Consider the following 18,675-nt stretch of genomic DNA (forward strand, 5'->3'; position numbering starts at 1 on the left):
TTTGTAACCTCGGTCACCAAGTAACCAACTGTGCAAAGTTTGGGGACTCTGTATTGCTGAGAGAATGGCAGCCTTTTACATGTTTTCCATTGAGGTGAATGGGTAAAATCTGATTCTGTTCTACCCAGATGTACAGGGGGGACGCGAGACCACACACACATGCACGCACGCACGCACACACACACCAGATTATGATGCCAGATAAAATGCAGCTTGGAACTGGGCCAGATTTAGCAGTAAGTGAATCTGATTAGCTCAATTCCAAGTTACAGTGGCGCAGCTAAGGAGCTCTGGGCCCCAGTGCAAGTAGTACATGCCCCCCTTCCCCCAACACTCTATATACAGTATAACAATTGATACGGTGCACTAAAACCTGCTAAGGACAACCACAGTGTCAAAGATTCAAGAAGGGGAATGGGAATAGTTTGGTAAGGATTACTACTATTCACAGTATCTATAGAAGTGATTATTACAAGCACAGGACCAATAAAGAGCTAATACTTCAGGTTGAGTGAGGGCCCTACGGCCCTCTGGCCCAAGGGCCCCCAGTGCGGTCGCAACCTCTGCACCCCTATTGCAACGTCACTGCCAAGTTGCAAACAATTTGCATGGAATTTGCATGCAAGTCAGAATAATTTGCATCTCGCTTACTATCTCTAAGTAGGATGATTATGACTTTGCTGCATATTTTTCAGAGTTATAACCTGAATAGTGAAAAGTTGAAGCAGCGATGAAAAGGTTTAGGTACCATTTTTATTGAAACAAGATAGTAGACAATACCCGTGGCAATTTAGATAAATGCAAATACATGATGATGTAGAGAGTAAATGTACCCATACACTATACAATATTTTTGTCCAGTTAGATGTTAGATTCAACAAATGTCTCATTGGGTAGAAACTGTGGCTAACCACAGCACTGCAGTTATTATTATTTGGTAATTATTTTGGTACCACAATCAGCCCGTGGGGAAATCGCACGATCAGGATAGGCGTATTTAATGCGATCAACGCTTTATTTTGTAATGTCCATCGTGGGTAGATCGTGGGACAATGGGCACCGGGGTCAAATAGTGTATGGGTAGCTGAACTCATAGATCCAGAAGTTAATGTATTTAACCACTTCAGGACCACAGTCTTTTCGCCCCTTAAGGACCAGAGCCTTTTTCTCCATTCAGACCACTGCAGCTTTCACGGTTTATTGCTCGCTCATACAACCTACCACCTAAATGAATTTTACCTCCTTTTCTTGTCACTAATACAGCTTTCTTTTGGTGCTATTTGATTGCTCCTGCGATTTTTACTTTTTATTATATTCAGCAAAAAAGACATGAATTTTGGCAAAAAAATGATTTTTTTTAACTTTCTGTGCTGACATTTTTCAAATAAAGTAAAAGTTCCTATACATTTGAGCGCGAAAGTTATTCTGCTACATGTCTTTGATAAAAAAAAAAAACATTCAGTGTATATTTATTGGATTGGGTAAAAGTTATAGCGTTTACAAACTATGGTGCAAAAAGTGAATTTTCCCATTTTCAAGCATCTCTGACTTTTCTGCGCACCTGTCAGGTTTCATGAGGGGCTAAAATTCCAGGAAAGTACAAATACCCCCAAAATGACCCCATTTTGGAAAGAAGACATCCCAAAGTATTCAGTGAGAGGCATGGTGCGTTCATAGAAGATTTTATTTTTTGTCACAAGTTAGCGGAAAATGACACTTTCTGACAAAAAAGAAAAAAAAAAAAAAGTTTCCATTTCTTCTAACTTGCGACAAAAAAAAATGAAATCTGCCACGGACTCACTATGCTCCTCTCTGAATACCTTGAAGTGTCTACTTTCCAAAATGGGGTCATTTGTGGGGTGTGTTCACTGTTCTGGCATTTTGGGGGGTGCCTAATTGTAAGCACCCCTGTAAAGCCTAAAGATGCTCATTGGACTTTGGGCCCCTTAGCGCAGTTAGGGTGCAAAAAAGTGCCACACATGTGGTATCGCCGTACTCGGGAGAAGTATTATAATGTGTTTTGGGGTGTATTTTTACACATACCCATGCTGGGTGGGAGAAATATCTCTGTAAATATCTCTGTAAATGACAATTATTTGATTTTTTTTACACACAATTGTCCATTTACAGAGAGATTTCTCCCACCCAGCATGGGTATGTATAAAAATACACCCCAAAACACATTATACTACTTCTTCTGAGTACGGCGATACCACATGTGTGACACTTTTTTGCAGCCTAGGTGCGCTAAGGGGCCCAACGTCCTATTCACAGGTCATTTTGAGGCATTTGTTTTCTAGACTACTTCTCACGGTTTAGGGCCCCTAAAATGCCAGGGCAGTATAGGAACCCCACAAGTGACCCCATTTTAGAAAGAAGACACCCCAAGGTATTCCGTTAGGGGTATGGTGAGTTCGTAGAAGATTTTATTTTTTGTCACAAGTTAGTGAAAAATGACACTTTGTGAAAAAAACAATAAAAATCCAATTTCCGCTAACTTTTGACAAAAAATAAAATCTTCTATGAACTCATCATACACCTAACAGAATACCTTGGGGTGTCTTCTTTCTAAAATGGGGTCACTTGTGGGGTTCCTATACTGCCCTGGCATTTTAGGGGCCCTAAACCGCGAGGAGTAGTCTAGAAAACAAATGCCTCAAAATGACTGTTCAGGGGTATAAGCATCTGCAAATTTTGATGACAGGTGGTCTATGAGGGGGCAAATTTTGTGGAACCGGTCATAAGCAGGGTGGCCTCTTAGATGACAGGATGTATTGGGCCTGTTCTGATGGATAGGAGTGCTAGGGGGGTGACAGGAGGTGATTGATGGGTGTCTCAGGGGGCGGTTAGAGGGGAAAATAGATGCAATTAATGCACTGGGGAGGTGATCGGAAGGGGGTCTGAGGGGGATCTGAGGGTTTGGCCGATCAGGAGCCCACACGGGGCAAATTAGGGCCTGATCTGATGGGTAGGTGTGCTAGGGGGTGACAGGAGGTGATTGATGGGTGTCTCAAGGTGTGATTAGAGGGGGGAAATAGATGCAAGCAATGCACTGGCGAGGTGATCAGGGCTGGGGTCTGAGGGCGTTCTGAGGTGTGGGCGGGTGATTGGGTGCCCTAGGGGCAGATTAGGGTCTAATCTGATGGGTAACAGTGACAGGTGGTGATAGGGGGTGATTGATGGGTGATTAGTGGGTGTTTAGAGGAGAGAAGAGATGTAAACACTGGACTTGGGAGGTGATCTGATGTCGGACCTGCGGGCGATCTATTGGTGTGGGTGGGTGATCAGATTGCCCGCAAGGGGCAGGTTAGGGGCTGATTGATGGGTGGCAGTGCCAGGGGGTGATTGATGGGTGGCAGTGACAGGGGGTGATTGATGGGTGATTGACAGGTGATCAGTGGGTTATTACAGGGAATAACAGATGTAAATATTGCACTGGCGAATTGATAAGGGGGGGTCTGAGGGCAATCTGAGCGTGTGGGCGGGTGATTGGGTGCCGGCAAGGGGCAGATTAGGGTCTAATCTGATGGGTAACAGTGACAGGTGGTGATAGGGGGTGATTGATGGGTGATTGATGGGTAATTAGTGGGTGTTTAGAGGAGAGAAGAGATGTAAACACTGCATTTGGGAGGTGATCTGATGTCGGATCTGCGGGCGATCTATTGGTGTGGGTGGGTGATCAGATTGCCCGCAAGGGGCAGGTTAGGGGCTGATTGATGGGTGGCAGTGACAGGGGGTGATTGATGGGTGGCAGTGACAGGGGGTGATTGATGGGTGATTGACAGGTGATCAGTGGGTTATTACAGGGAATAACAGATGTAAATATTGCACTGGCGAATTGATAAGGGGGGGTCTGAGGGCAATCTGAGCGTGTGGGCGGGTGATTGGGTGCCCGCAAGGGGCAGATTAGGGTCTAATCTGATGGGTAACAGTGACAGGTGGTGATAGGGGGTGATTGATGGGTAATTAGTGGGTGTTTAGAGGAGAGAAGAGATGTAAACACTGCATTTGGGAGGTGATCTGATGTCGGATCTGCGGGCGATCTATTGGTGTGGGTGGGTGATCAGATTGCCCGCAAGGGGCAGGTTAGGGGCTGATTGATGGGTGGCAGTGACAGGGGGTGATTGACGGGTGATTGACGGGTGATTGACGGGTTATCAGGGGGGATAGATGCATACAGTACACGGGGGGGGGGGTCTGGGGGGGGTCTGGGGAGAATCTGAGGGGTGGGGGGGGTGATCAGGAGGGAGTAGGGGGCAGATTAGGGACTAAAAAAAAAAATAGCGTTGACAGATCGTGACAGGGAGTGATTGATGGGTGATTAGGGGGGTGATTGGGTGCAAACAGTGGTCTGGGGGGTGGGCAGGGGGGGGGGTCTGAGGGGTGCTGTGGGCGATCAGGGGGCAGGGGGGGGGGAATCAGTGTGCTTGGGTGCAGACTAGGGTGGCTGCAGCCTGCCCTGGTGGTCCCTCGGACACTGGGACCACCAGGGCAGGAGGCAGCCAGTATAATAGGCTTTGTATACATTACAAAGCCTATTATACACTTTCCGTGCGGCGATCGGGCAGCTAGTAACCCGCCGGCGCTTCCGAACGGCCGGCGGGTTACAGCGAGCGGTGGGCGGAGCCAGTCCCCGGCGGCCTATCGCGTCACAAATGACGCGATCGCCGCATAGCCACTCCCGCAGCCGCCCCCGCCGATGGGCGTATTGCGGTCGTTTGGGCCCGGACTTTGCCGCCGCCCATCGGCTGGGGGCGGTCCTTAAGTGGTTAAGGTATCCAAGTATTAATATTTAATATTATACTGTAATTATTGCAGCATAAGCTATCATTGTGACTTAAAGAGGAACTCCAGTGAAAATAATGTAATGAACAAAAGTGCTTAATTTTTACAATAATTATGTATAAATGATTTAGTCAGTGTTTGCTCATTGTAAAATCTTTCCTATCCCTAAATTTACATTCTGACATTTATGATATGGTGACATTTTTACTGCTGGCAGGTGATGTCAGTGGAAGGAGATGCTGCTTGCTTTTTTAGCTGTTGGAAAAAGCTGTTATTTCCCACAATGCAACAAGGCTCCCACAGTGTGATGTCAGCACCATGGTCTTGACAGCACACTGTGGGAGGGGTTTCAACAGAGCCCCCTGATGATACGTTTGAGAGAATGAAAAGATTTCTCATGGGAAAGGGGGTATCAGCTACTGATTGGGATGAAGTTCAATCCTTGGTCACGGTTTCACTTTAACCACTTAAGGTCCACGGGCTTAAACCCCCATAAAGACCAGGCCATTTTTCGCAAAATAAAAAAAAGTAAGCTACCCGATCCGCGGGGCCGAGCAGATCAGGTAAGTCGCAAAAACCGCCGCTCCCGTGAGCCGCAATGGCCCATTTTCACTTTTGTGACCTCTGGGTCACAACGCTGCACTGAGAGACTGTGTGTCTCTCATAGCGTGCAGGGAGGCGGGGGAGCGGCAGGAGGCATGGCCAGGGAGAGAGAGCTGCCCAATGGCAGCTCAGAAAACCCTGCAGGAACACTACTGGTGGGCGTTTTGAACAGGGAATCCCTCTCTCTGTGTTTACCTCCGAGTTAGCGACAAATGTTGTCGCTACACTAGGGAGGCTATAGTGTGGCAGTGGGGGGCAAAGGACATGCCTCTGTGTCCCATCTGCCCCCTGAAGATCACCTCGGGTTCTTTTTAAAGAGGAACTCCAGTGAAAATAATGTAATAAAACATTTACTACATGGTGACTATTTACTGCTGGCAGGTGATGTCAGTGGAAGGAGATGCTGCTTGCTTTTTTTGGCAGTTGGAAACAGCTGTAAACCGCTAATTCTTACAATGCAATAAGCTTCACAGACAGGAAACTGTCAGCACCTTGGTCCTGACATCACACTGTGGGAGGGGTTTCATCACAGTATCAGCCATACAGCGCCCCCTGATGATCCGTGTGAGAAAAGGAATAGATTTCTCATGTAAAAGGGGGTATCAGCTACTGATTGGGATGAAGTTCAATCCTTGGTTACGGTTTCTCTTTAAGTGGATTTTATAACGTTTTAAGGTAGTAAGTCATTCTGCAATGATATCCTATGTAGAATGTTACTTACTGGTGTAGTCTGCTTATAAGAGAATGAATGCTGAAAAAAATGAACATACAGTATCTGTGCTTGTTTCACACCTGCATGTTCAGCTATCCTTCACTAGGTGGCGCCAGAGCTTTTGCTGTGTAACCAAACAGAACTAATAGATCTTTTTATGTAATTGTTCACAGGAAACTGTTATGTAGCTCACTGTAGCCATAGCCTGATTTCTCCTTCCGAGCTCCCAGTACACCGAGAAGATAAAATATAAAATCCAGTCCTCTTTAATGGAAAATAAGTTCAGTTCCTTTGTTAGTTATTTTGATCTCAATCATTTTGGGGAAATGTGGAGCACTGTTATCATTATGCATTTACGGTATACAGCATTGGCCTTTTCGGTCCCGCTTAACGGAGTACACTTGATGCTACAAAGCACAGCAGCTCAGTGGTGTAGTGGACAGCACCCTTGCCTTGCAGTGCTGGGTCCCAGGTTCATATACCAGCCAGGGCACTATCTGCATGGGGCTTGTATGCCCCCGCCCCCCCCCCCCGGTGTCTGTCTGGGTTTCCTCCAGGCACTCTGGTTTCCTCTCACATGCCAAAAACCTAGAGATAAGTTAATTGGCTTCCCCTAAATTGCCTTAGACTACAATACATACACTACACGATACATATATAGACATATGACTATGGTAGGGATTAGATTGTGAGCTCTTCTGAGGGACAGTAATGTGAAAAGACAATATACTCTGTACAGCGCTGCAGAAGATGTCGGTTCTATATAAACAGTAATAATAATACAAGCTGTCCCTCATTGGGGCTCACAGTGTAATGTGACTAAAATAGTCATAGTCTCACCCTCTACCATCTTCTAAGGCTAGTTCGGGGTAAAGACATTTAAAGGACAACTGCATCAAGAGGGATATGGAGGCTGCCATATGTATTTGCCCTTAAACAATACCAGTTGCCTGGCATTCTTGATCTTTTAGGCATCAGTAGTGTCTGAATCACACACCTGAAACAAGCATGAGGCGAATCCTGTCAGAAACATCTGATCTGCATGCTTGTTCAGGGTCTATGACTAAAAGCATTAGAGGCAGAGGCTCAGCAGGATAGCCAGGCAACTGGTTTTATTTCAAAGAAAATCAATATGTCAGTCTCCACATCCCTCTCAATTTAGATGTTTTAAACCTATCATTATATTTTGGTATGTGGGAGGAAACAGGAATGATTGGAGGCAGTTACAGGGCTATAGAGCCATGGACCTCACATTGGTTTTTACACTAAGTCACCCCCTTCCCCAGATACATATATATAAATCCAAATCCAAAAAAGCGTTCTTGGCTGGACTAACTACATTTAGCATTGCCAGAGCAAAACATTAACATTAGCATGGGAGGAAGGGGTTGAGGGATTGAGGGAGGGGTATAGGGGGTTGGGTATATAGGCCATAAGGATGTGGAGGATATAAGGGACAGGAGGGTTTAGGGGGTAGTATAAGAGGTGTACAGTCCGTGGGGTATCATGTTCCTCTCACTTGGTGGCAGGCAGCGACATATCGGGCAGCTATTTGCATAGTTTTTTCCTCTTCCCCCAGTAGGATGTTGAGTTTCCTCTCCTCATCTGTGGAGGTGAAATCCAGGATGTGGGTGGAGACTATCTGGAAGTGGGTGGTCCTCACAGGTGTGTATTTGCTGCAATGCAGCAGGAAGTGAGCCTCATCCTCCAGGGCCCCATGGTAACACTGCCTGCACAGTCTCTCCTCCCAGGGTTTCCATGTCCACCCTGTCTCTATCTCCAGGCTGTGGGCACCTAAGACGGTGCAGGCTCGGGGTCTGCCTGTCCTTGGGGTGGTGTAGCCTCTCTAGATACAGGGCCATTGTGTACTATCTCTGCAGTGATTGTTAGAATGTGAGTTTCTGGGAGTTGTTTATGTCGCTCCTCCATTCCTCTTGGTATATCATTCCTTGTGCCTTTCTATAATCCCTATATACTGTATGTTATGATATAGAGCACAAGTATCTGATTTCCCCCAGAGGGAGCCCATGTTATTACTCTGATGCTTCCCCTCCGATGCTTCCCCAGTAGCTGCCATTACAGGATGTGCAGGGGAGAACTGGCACCAGTTTTATACCTTGCTCTCCCTCTCATTCTGTACACACAGCCTAGTGCCAGTGGCACTTGAACATTGCTGTGTAGATGAAAGAAAAGGATCACAGCAGCCACAGACCAACATTGCATAGATGATGACATTACTGCAAGGTGGTCTGGGTATTGGAGTCCACATGATGTTAGGTAGGAAGGTGTAGATTTGGATGCACAGGCAAATATGGAATTTTTAATTGCAATCTTAGTACCAACAGGAAGCTTTAAGCATCTAATTCAGTGATGGGTATGAATGAAGTCAGTGGGCGGCACTGAAACACCTGCATCACGTGACATGATCTACTGGAACAAATAGCGTCTCCTTACTGCTGCTGGCAAGGCCCCTGAGGAGTCATCATTGACGAAACTAGTCGGGCGGAACTTAGCAGCAGAGGAGACGTCAGCTACAGGTGGACGATACTACATGCGCATTTTAACAGCTACTTTGTAAGTGCACTACTTTTAAATTTTATATGAAATAAAATGGTATTACCCTATGTGAATATTCTTAGAGTTGAAGGTTATTTGCAAACATGGCTGCAATTAAAGATCACTGGATTATACAAGTGTATTCGCTGGTCTGTGCTGGGCCAGCCAGGCAATCCGGTGAGAGGCTTGTGTTGTTATTTCCTGATTCTACCATCCCCCGGTGTTGGCTCACACTAGCGGTGAGGTGTGTGTGGGAGCACTAGAGGTGGTTGCTAAGTTTGAGACATACTACAATATAGATGTTTATCCTCTCTTTACATGAGTTTATGAAGACATTGCACTGCTGAGAAGGAGCAATATCTGCTGGCTGGGCCGCATGCTTGTTTGCTGATCTGATATGATTAGCCTGAAGATCCGGTGAGCGCAAATGGTTTACTTTATTTGGCTGGAGTAATGTGCAAATGAAGATAAGTGTTGCAACTCCCTGCTGGTGTCAAAGCATTCCAGATGTGTAATAACCAATTGGTGGTGAAGGATTTTCTATAGCAATAATCAAGGACATTTATAAAGGACATTTTTGCTGAACGCTAGACCTTTTTGCATTCACTGTTTTAAAGGGACATACACCTCTTAGGTTATAGTGATCCAAAGGGTCCAGGAATGTTGTCATTTGGAAACCTATATCTGTAAAGTGGTTGATGTAAGGTGGAAAGGAGCGCACCCCATACTAGAATTGATGATACAGACCAGTATTGGCCTGCATCTGTATGGGACATGAGGAAAGAGTCACAGTAGTGCCTTTTAAAGAGGAGCTGTCAGCCATACTACACAGAAAAAAACCCACAGTGGTTCATCTATAGTAAAAAAAAAAAAAAAAAAAAGAGAAAATCCTTCTTGGGGTTTTCCATTTTGACTCTGTCTATCTTGAGCCAATCCTGACATAATTTCCTCCTTTACTCTGTCTGTGCATCATCCGCCCTCCTCCCAGTCTTCAGACACTCCTACCGAGCTCTGCAATAGAAAGTACATTGTCATTGTGTGACTCTGCCGCTTCTCAGCATGAGAAATATTGGCCAATAAGAGAGGAACAGAGGTGTGGGAGGGGAAAACAGGAGGGAAAGAGGCTTCAGCCAATCAGGCTGCATTAGTTAAGTCTGAGGGGAAAGTAAAGAAGAAAAAACGAAAACCCAGCATGCCCTGCAAATTCCTTTGTGTGGCAGACGTACCAAATAAGGGAAACTGGGGAGTGATCTTTTATGGACAAGAAAAGTGAGAGTGATTTCTCACTTTTGGATTGCCTGCTTAGCATCCTTATTACTTGTTTACCAGATAAAAATAAAGAATTTATTTTTTATTTTATGCCCGACAGTTACGATGTGCATCTCCCTTGCATAAGACTTGTATGATATCGTTCCTTCTCCAGTGTTTTCCTGGCATCCCCCTCATGTTTGTGTCGGGCTCTTCCACTATGGTTTCCAGCTGTTCCTTATTAGCAGGGACATCCCTTATTGAGATCAATAAAAACATGTTTTCCCATGCTGCCATTTTCCTCGGTCTGTAGCAAGCAATTAATTAAAAACATCAGCTGGGGAGTCTGTGCCAGAATCCAATTCTGCTGATACATAGAACTGACTTCCTAGCTTTTTCTTTTCCTTTGAAGCTGAAATTCAGACAAACGTTTTCTTTTTTATAATTCTTGCATATAGGGAAAAGAGGATTGCACTTGTGTAAGGTTCTTGCTGTATAGCATTCTCTTACTGAACAATGTGGTCCACTATCAGAACGTACTAAAGTTGGGATCTTTGCATAATAATACAATATGTCCAGCTAGATGCATGGTGCTTTCGCCTACCCACGGTGATCTGCAAACCTGGCTCTCCAGCTGTTCAGGAACTACAAGTTCCACAGTGCATTGTGGGAGACTGACAACCACGGTCATGATTTATAAAGGCAAATGCATTGTGGGACTCGTAGTTCCTTAACAGCTGGAGAGCCAAGTTTGCAGATTACTGGCCTACCATATACAGCTCAATCTAAGAGATGGGCCACATAATGAAGAGTGATCTGTGGCCATACATGCACCCAGGGCCGGATTTACCATAAGGCACTGTAGGAAGTGCCTCCCTCCCTCCTTCCCTATGCAGAGTCCCAAATGGAGTGTAAATGAGAGGTTACTCACCAAGCCCTCGGAATTCCACTAACGAGATCTACCTTCAGTCGGGGGCAGCTCTGGCTACCTAATGCTAAGAGCAGGGGCGTAGCAATAGGGGGTGTAGAGGTAGCAACCTCATCAGGGACCTTGGGCCAGAGTCGCCCTCAAGGGCCCTCCCTCAACTACAGTATTAGCTCTCTATTGGTCCTGTGCTCATAATAATCACTTCTATAGATACTATGAATAGTGGTAATCATTAACAAACTGTTCCACATCCCCTTCTTGCACCTCTGACACTGTAGTTGCCATTGGCAGGTTTTGGAGTTTTTGGTGCACTGTATCAATTGTTATGTATAGATTACTGGGGGGGGGGGGGGGGCATGTAAAACTTGCATCGAGGCCCACAGCTCCTTAGCTACACCACTGGCTAAGAGACAGCTGTAGCTACCTATGATGGGCAATGGAAGTAAGGGAGGAGAGCCAGCACACTGGCAATGCGGTTCGGTGGGGTTTGTAGATTCATGGAGGGTGAGGTCTAAGATGCCAGGACATCTGTGTCTATAGGCTCCTGTGATGTAAATCCGGACCTGCATGCATCAGTTTGTTTAATCAATTTCTGGCCAATGTTATTACTTTGTTTGAATCTGCTGACATCTATTGCTCCCAAGATATGTGGTTGAATCACTTTTGTGCTCAGACATGTTGGAAAATCACATGCGAAGGGGGTGGGGTAGTAACATGCGTGTAAAAAAGGCGCCATGGTAGTATTGGTAAAAAACCAATATTCTACTATTTATCAGGCACTGCCTGTGCCCAAAATGCCCCCTGAGCGTCGCTACAGCTATGTGGCGCCTATTTTACCAAAGCATCACAGGCACCTGCTTGGGGGGGGCAGGAGGGGTAGGGGTTCACTGGCCCATGGCATTGAGGCTGTTTTTTCCTTAGTGGGTACAGTGAATAAAAAGCATCTTTTGTTTACGGTTTTGTTTTCTGTCACCTTATTGCCAAAAAAAAGGTCCATTAATGGTAATTTTACTAACCTAACAAATATCCTACCTTCATTATATTCTTATCCTTATGCTCCTCTAATTCTATCTATTCTATCTACTCACTAACCTACCATTAAGCTCAGTACACACATTCAGTCACTGTTGCCAACAGGGATCATGGATCAGACCTTCAGGTGACAATACAGGTGATGCTGTACAGAAGTGTCACTAGCCTCCAGGCTATTGACCTGTTACTGGGGGGGGGGGGGGGGGTAAGATGTAAGAACAAGAGAGTAGCACTCAGCCGACGCATTGGGGATGGTCAGGGGCTGCCATATGCATGTAAGTTTGTCAGCAGAGGCGATCTTTAGCGGTCACCTTGGCCAAGTTTGACCTAATGAGTGTACAAACTTTTACTCTAATCCTATCCCCATACTAACCTATCCTCTTACTACCTTAACAGTGACTTGACTCTATGAACTTATCTGTCCATATTGCTAAGCCTACTTTAGAAAACGACTTCATGCTACCCTTATACCTACATTAGCATAACCCCCCACACTAACGCTCTCCAGGAACCTGGTCTTACGCGTCGACTAAACATTTACCTCTCTGCTGCACTGAAGGTTCAGGGAGTGAGAGTCAGAATTCCTCTACCTGATCCTCTGTACCAAAAACACTTGGAATGGTTCCAGAGTCTTTGCATCAAGATCTTATGCCATACAGGGACTTTCACCTCTAGAAATTTGGCACTGTGTAGTTGGTGTAAGCTGGTCATAGCTACCAACTGTCCATCTTTTGGAGGGACAGTCCCTCTTTGACAACCAAATCCCTCTTTCCCTCTTTCTTCCTTATTTGTCCCTCTTTCAAGACTGATATACAGATCTGCGACAACCGAGGTGACGTGACATGATGAGATAGACATGTATATGTACAGTATAGTGCCAAGCACACAAATAGCTAGGCTGTGTTCCTTTTTTTCTTTCTCTGCCTGAAAGAGTTAAACATCAGGTATGCAAGTGACAATTTCTAGCTGGGTTGTGTAACGATCGGTGTCAGCACACAGAAAGAATCTGATTATTGGTGATCTGCAGTATCACCAAGAATACAGATATATACCCGATTATTGATGATCTGCAGAATAACCGATAATCCAAGTATAACTAACCTCTGGACACCTATATAGTGTGAGTGTTTGGTGCAACTGTAATGACTTTGAGTTGGACCACCCGAGGAGCAGGTGGTCTTTGGCAGAATGGGCGATACTGCCTTCTGAGAAGTGCAAATACCTTCCAGCAGCCTGAGACCTCCAAAGGGGTGGAGTCCCAGGCTGAAGGTAGGAAGGACCTGTGAGTGAGTGACACCTGAAAGGTTTATGTCACTAGGAGGTCTGGAGACTATCTCTTAAAGGAGAGAGATAGCTCTCAAGGTCGGGCAAGCCAGGTCGGCAACACATGGACATACAAGGTACAAAGACAGAAGGCTGATTCGGTATCCAAAGGCAGGCAGGGTTGACAACAGATAATCAGATATGTGTAGGTACCGAATCAGAAAGCAGAGGGATAGTCAGACAAGCAGTAGGTCATAACAGATATCAAACAATGTCTAGTCTTGGGTGTGAGGTCCGTGGTCTCTACACCCTGGAACTAGTCTGGAGTATAATATAATGGTACACAGTATCCCTAGTCTTGGGTGTGAGGTCCGTGGTCTCGACACCCTGGAACTAGTCTGAAGTATAACAGAATGATAACACAAAGTCCCTAATCTTGGTTGTGAGGTCCGTGATCTCGACACCCTGGAACTAGTCTGAAGTATAACACAATGATAACACAAAGTCCCTAATCTTGGGTGTGAGGTCCGTGGTCTCGACACCCTGGAACTAGTCTGAAGTATAACACAATGATAACAGAAGTAATCTGGCTCAGTGTGAATTCCCAGGTCCTCCTGGTTCTAACACACTGTAGGATCTGACTAAGGTCTGAGTGCTTCCACGTAAGTGTTCACAACGGCAGACAACCTGAGACTGACCAGCAGTAACTATATATAGAGCAGCGCTCTCCGGCGCCACCCATCAGTGATTGACCAATAGTCACTTGCTCTGAGGTCAGCTGACCAACCTCGGCTGTCATAAAGGTTCTGCCTCTCAGCGCGCGTGCGTATTTCTCAATCTGTGTGAACTAACAGACCCAGCCACACCAGACGCACGCTGCTGCGTGCAAACCGCCGCGCTGGACGTGGAATCCGCCGCCTTGCTGTCAGTACACAAGGCGGCTTTTCCGCGTTCCATTACAGGTCGGGACTGGGGCGGACTGGGTTAGACTAAAGCATAACCCTCACTGATAAGTAATGACAGCCATAAAATACTTTCCTGCCAGTAAATGGCTTCCTGGAGCAGGAAAGGGATAGAAATGGTCATTAATACATAGATTTGAGCTCTAGCATACTTCAGTGAAGGTGTTATTGTGCACAGACAATGTAACAGTTAAAACTTAAAAACTAGAGTTACACATAATCTAAAACTGTGGGATATCTAAAAAAGTAATTTTTAGGAGGAGGAGGATAGATGCAATTGTTTTTCTCTTCAGTTTATTTTCACCTCGGATGTCTTTTAATATATGTATTTTTTCTACTGAAAAATGTATTTAACTGACTCTAAACTTTATTCCCATCGATTAAATTGATATATTTCTTATTTTCAAATGTTAAAATGAAGAAAAAATAATGATGATAGAAAGGACCAGTTTGAATGGTAAAACGACATGATTTGCTTCTGAATTCTCTGTGATATGCATGGCGAGGGGTGTGGTGGGGGCGTGGTTAGCAGTGTGGCAGGAGTGTGTTTTCAAATATCCGTTTTATTACCTCACAAAGTTGGGAGGTTTGCATACGAGCATGATCTCCATTTTACATATTATATTCAACAACAGAATGCTCACAAGCATAGCACAGCTATTTTCAGACTGTGCCACTTGCATGATTAACGTTTTCTGGTCAGACTGCAATAATGCCTCCTTTCTTCGATTTCTAGGTGGAAGCCGGTGGTGAGGTCCCTCAAGAGGCCAACAGTGAGCCAAGGCCGGCACCAGCAGAAAATGGCTTGAATCATGCTTCCACATTAACTCCCAAGCCAGCATCTCAGTGTGTGCACAGTCAGCCAGCTCCAGGTGAGAATGAGCTGATAAAATCTACATCAGACTAATCAGAAGCATGCATGCAATAGGGGTGTGAGAAAAATGGGCACCGGGTGAAGCAGATATAAGCCTAAGAGATGAATACCGCTGTGAATTATAGGTGCCGGATGAAAACGAAAATATACATTACAGTGGTAATGACGATAGTATAACAACTAACTCTATCCCTACAGTCACACAGGACCCTACGCCCTCCGACGCCTAACCCTAAAACCCCCCTTCCTGATGCCTAACCCTAACCCCCCCTTCCTGATGCCTAACCCTAAAACCCCCTTCCTGATGCCTAACTCTAAAAAAACTCTTCCTCATGCCTAACCCTAAAACCCCCTTCCTGATGCCTAACCCTGAAACCCCCCTTCCTGATGCCTAAACCTGAAACCCCCCTTCCTGTTACCTAACCATAAGTTCTGCCTTCTTGACGCCTAACTGTAATCCCTCCCCCCCCCTCCCCCCGTCCTGATGCCTAACCCTAAAACCCCACTTCCTGATGCCTAACCCTAATCCCGCTTACTGTTGCCTAAGCCTAAAACCCCCTTTCCTGACACCTAACCATAAATTCCCACCTTCTTGATGCCTAACCCTAAAACCCCCTTCCTGACACCTAACCATAAAACCCCCTTCTTGACGCCTAACTCTACCCCCCCCCTCCCCTTCCTGATGCCTAACCTTCTTTACACCTAACCCTAAAACAGCCTTTCCTGACGCCTAATCCTAAAACCCCCCCTTCCTGGCACCTAACTCTAAAACCCCCCTTCCTGATGCCTAACCCTAAAACTCCCCTTCCTGATGCCTAACCCTAAAACCCCCCTTCGTGGCACCTTACCATAAAACCCCCATTCCTGATGCCAAACCCTAACCCCCCCTTCCTGACACCTAACCATAACCCCCCCCCCCCCTTCCTGATGCCTAACCCTAACCCCCCCCCTTCCTGACACCTAACCTTAAAACTCCCCTTCTTGACACCTAACCCTAAAACCCCCCTTCCTGACACCTTACCATAAAACCCCCCTTCTTGATGCCTAACCCTAAAACCACATGCTTTTAAAAAGAAAACAATGTTAAATACAAAATACAAAAAACCTCAATATCTATAACTTTCTTATTAATCTGAAAACAATAATTTTCAAAAAAGAAAAATTGTTAAATACAAAAAGACCAAAATTTGAAATCATAACTTAAAAAAACTATAGCGTTCTAATGTTTAGAAAACGAAATACATTTCAAAAACTGTAACATTCTAATTTTCAAAACAATATTTATAGGACGCCCAAATCTGTAATATTTTGGCGCCTAATTGATATTTGCATCAACACCTAAGGCAGTGCCCAAATCGTCCATTAGTGGCAGTTGCCCAAATGTCCTGCTTCTATTTAGAATCCAACACTGTAATTCCACTGAGTCTCCCAGCACAGATTTCTACAGAGTCAACAATAAGTAAATCAAAGAACAGTACACAGTGACAGACGCATTTCTATTAAATTGCTAACTACCTAACATTTTTTTCCCATAGGCTCGGTTAAAGTTCCTGCAAAGACTGCTCCAGCAGAGGACCTTATCATGACTGTTTTAACAGGTAAATATCCTGAGATGGTAAGAAATCAATTATAATGACTTAAAGGGCAGCTGACGTGAGAGGGATATGGAGGCTGCCATAGTTATTTCCTTTTAAGTAACACCAGTTGCCTGGCTATCCTGCTGATCATTCTGGTATCAGTAGTGTCTGAATCACACACCTGAAACAAGAATGGGGTTAATCATATTTTTGTCAGAAACACCTCATTTGTCCATGCTTGTTCAGGGTCTATGGCTAAATGTATTAGAGGCAGAGAATCAGCAGGACAGCCAGGCAACTGGTATTGCTTAAAATGAAATACATATGTCCGTCTCCATGTTCTTTTCACTGCAGGTTCCCTTTAAAGTACACCTGAAATGAGAGAAATATGGAGGCTGCCATATGTATTTCCTTTTAAACAATACCAGTTGCCTGGCAGTTCAGCTAATCTCATTGGCTGCAGCAGTGTCTGAATCACATACCTGAAATAAGCAAGCAGCTTATCCAGTCAGACTTCAGTCAGAAACAGTTGCCCTGCAGCTACTGAGCCCATAGGCACAAGGGGCTGCTTTAAAGAGACCCTGTAACAAAAAAAACCCCTCTGGGGATACTTAACTCCCGAGGGGAAAGTCTCAGGGTCCCAATGAGGCTTCCCAATCCTCTGTAGCTTTGGAGAATCCAGTGCTGGCTCCCCCGAAAGCTCCTGGACAAAAGCTGACAAGACAGCACAGGTGCAGGCATTATTTACCTACCGCGGTCCTGCGCAGGGACACTAGCGGCTCTTATTTCAGGTAAGGCAGAAATAGCCAAACCCGATTATATCCGCTCTACTGGGCAGGCACAAAGGACTTGCACCTGTGCAGTAGAGCGGATACAATCAGGTTCGGCCATTTCCGCCTTAACCCGAAGAACCGTTTGCTTGCCTCTGTTCGGAGGATGCCGCACTGGATTGCTGGGACACCGGAGGATGGGGGAAGCCTCGTTAGGCTCCAGAGGCTTCCCCCTCCTGAGGTAACTATCCCCCGGAGGGTTTTTTTTCATTACAGGTTTTCTTTTTTGTTATTGTATTGGCTTGTTTTGAGGTAAATTTAACATTAATAACACTCAGGGCAGTTTTTAGGCAATGGCATTGCAGGGCCCCACCCTGAGCGATGCTTGTTGACTTTTTTTTTTAATCAATGAACCTGTGCTAAAGATCTCTCTCTTATGTCTGTTGCAGAAGTAGAAGCCCAGAGTATTGAGGAACTAAAGCAACAGAAGTCGTTTGTGAAGTTGCAAAAAAAGCATTATAAAGAAATGAAGGATCTTGTTAAAAGGCACCACAAGAAAACCACTGATCTGATCAAAGAGCACACCACTAAGTACAATGAAATCCAGAACGATTACCTGAGAAGGAGGGCCATCCTGGAGAAGACTGCCAGACGGGACAGCAAAAAGAAGTGAGTGGAATGTCTTTATAACAGCTGTCACTGGGATTCAGTCTGGGGGAATCTGGCCACCTATACTGGGGATGAATCTGGCCACCTAAACTAGGGGAAATCTGGCTACCTATACTGGGGGTGGGATCATTCCATCAATACTGGGGGTGAATCTGGGCACCTAAACTAGGGGAAATCTGGCTACCGATACTGGGGGTGAATCTGGGCACCTAAACTAGGGGAAATCTGGCTACCTATACTGGGGGTGGGATAATTCCACCGATACTGGGGGTGAATCTGGGCACCTAAACTAGGGGAAATCTGGTTACCTATACTGGGGGTGAATCTGGGCACCTAAACTAGGGGGAATCTAACTACCTATACGGGAAAGAGAGGGGGGTTCTTTAAGCTACCTATTCTGGGGGTGAATCTGGCTACCTATATTATTTGGTGGATGTGGCTGCCTTTACTGGGAAGGGTGGGCACTTTGATCCAGCTCACGTGGCCATTTCAACTGGCCCGTCAATGCTGAGCCCAATTGTGTGTCCCACCAGGAGGTGAACTGGCTTGTGATGTCCAACAGACACCTGATCCAGGCTGCAGACAGTGGATTTTGGCAAGAGAAGGGCATTTGAAGCCCAGCTTTGGAGTCTTGTCCTCGGGCACCATTTTCCTGTAAGGGCTACAGGAAAATGGTGCCCGAGGACAAGCAGGGCG

The 18,675-nt window shown here is 45.6% G+C and overlaps 1 protein-coding gene and 1 long non-coding RNA gene across 3 annotated transcripts in view; one reads left to right on the forward strand and one right to left on the reverse strand.

Annotated features, from left to right (window-relative positions):
- Positions 1 to 18,675, forward strand: part of PLCB1 (phospholipase C beta 1) — an 887,760-nt gene that overhangs the window by 767,962 nt on the left and 101,123 nt on the right. For both annotated transcript variants that reach the window (XM_068232505.1, XM_068232506.1), the window contains 3 exons: positions 14,826 to 14,961; positions 16,499 to 16,561; positions 17,760 to 17,979. In XM_068232505.1, coding sequence (XP_068088606.1) covers positions 14,826 to 14,961; positions 16,499 to 16,561; positions 17,760 to 17,979 — 419 coding nt within the window. The remainder of the gene's footprint in view (positions 1 to 14,825; positions 14,962 to 16,498; positions 16,562 to 17,759; positions 17,980 to 18,675) is intronic.
- LOC137504300 (uncharacterized) overlaps positions 1 to 18,675 on the reverse strand; it is a 132,943-nt gene that overhangs the window by 5,056 nt on the left and 109,212 nt on the right. The window lies entirely within an intron of this gene.

The sequence above is a fragment of the Hyperolius riggenbachi genome, chromosome 4 (genome assembly GCF_040937935.1).
Source record: "Hyperolius riggenbachi isolate aHypRig1 chromosome 4, aHypRig1.pri, whole genome shotgun sequence".
In the NCBI taxonomy this organism is placed as follows: domain Eukaryota; kingdom Metazoa; phylum Chordata; class Amphibia; order Anura; family Hyperoliidae; genus Hyperolius; species Hyperolius riggenbachi.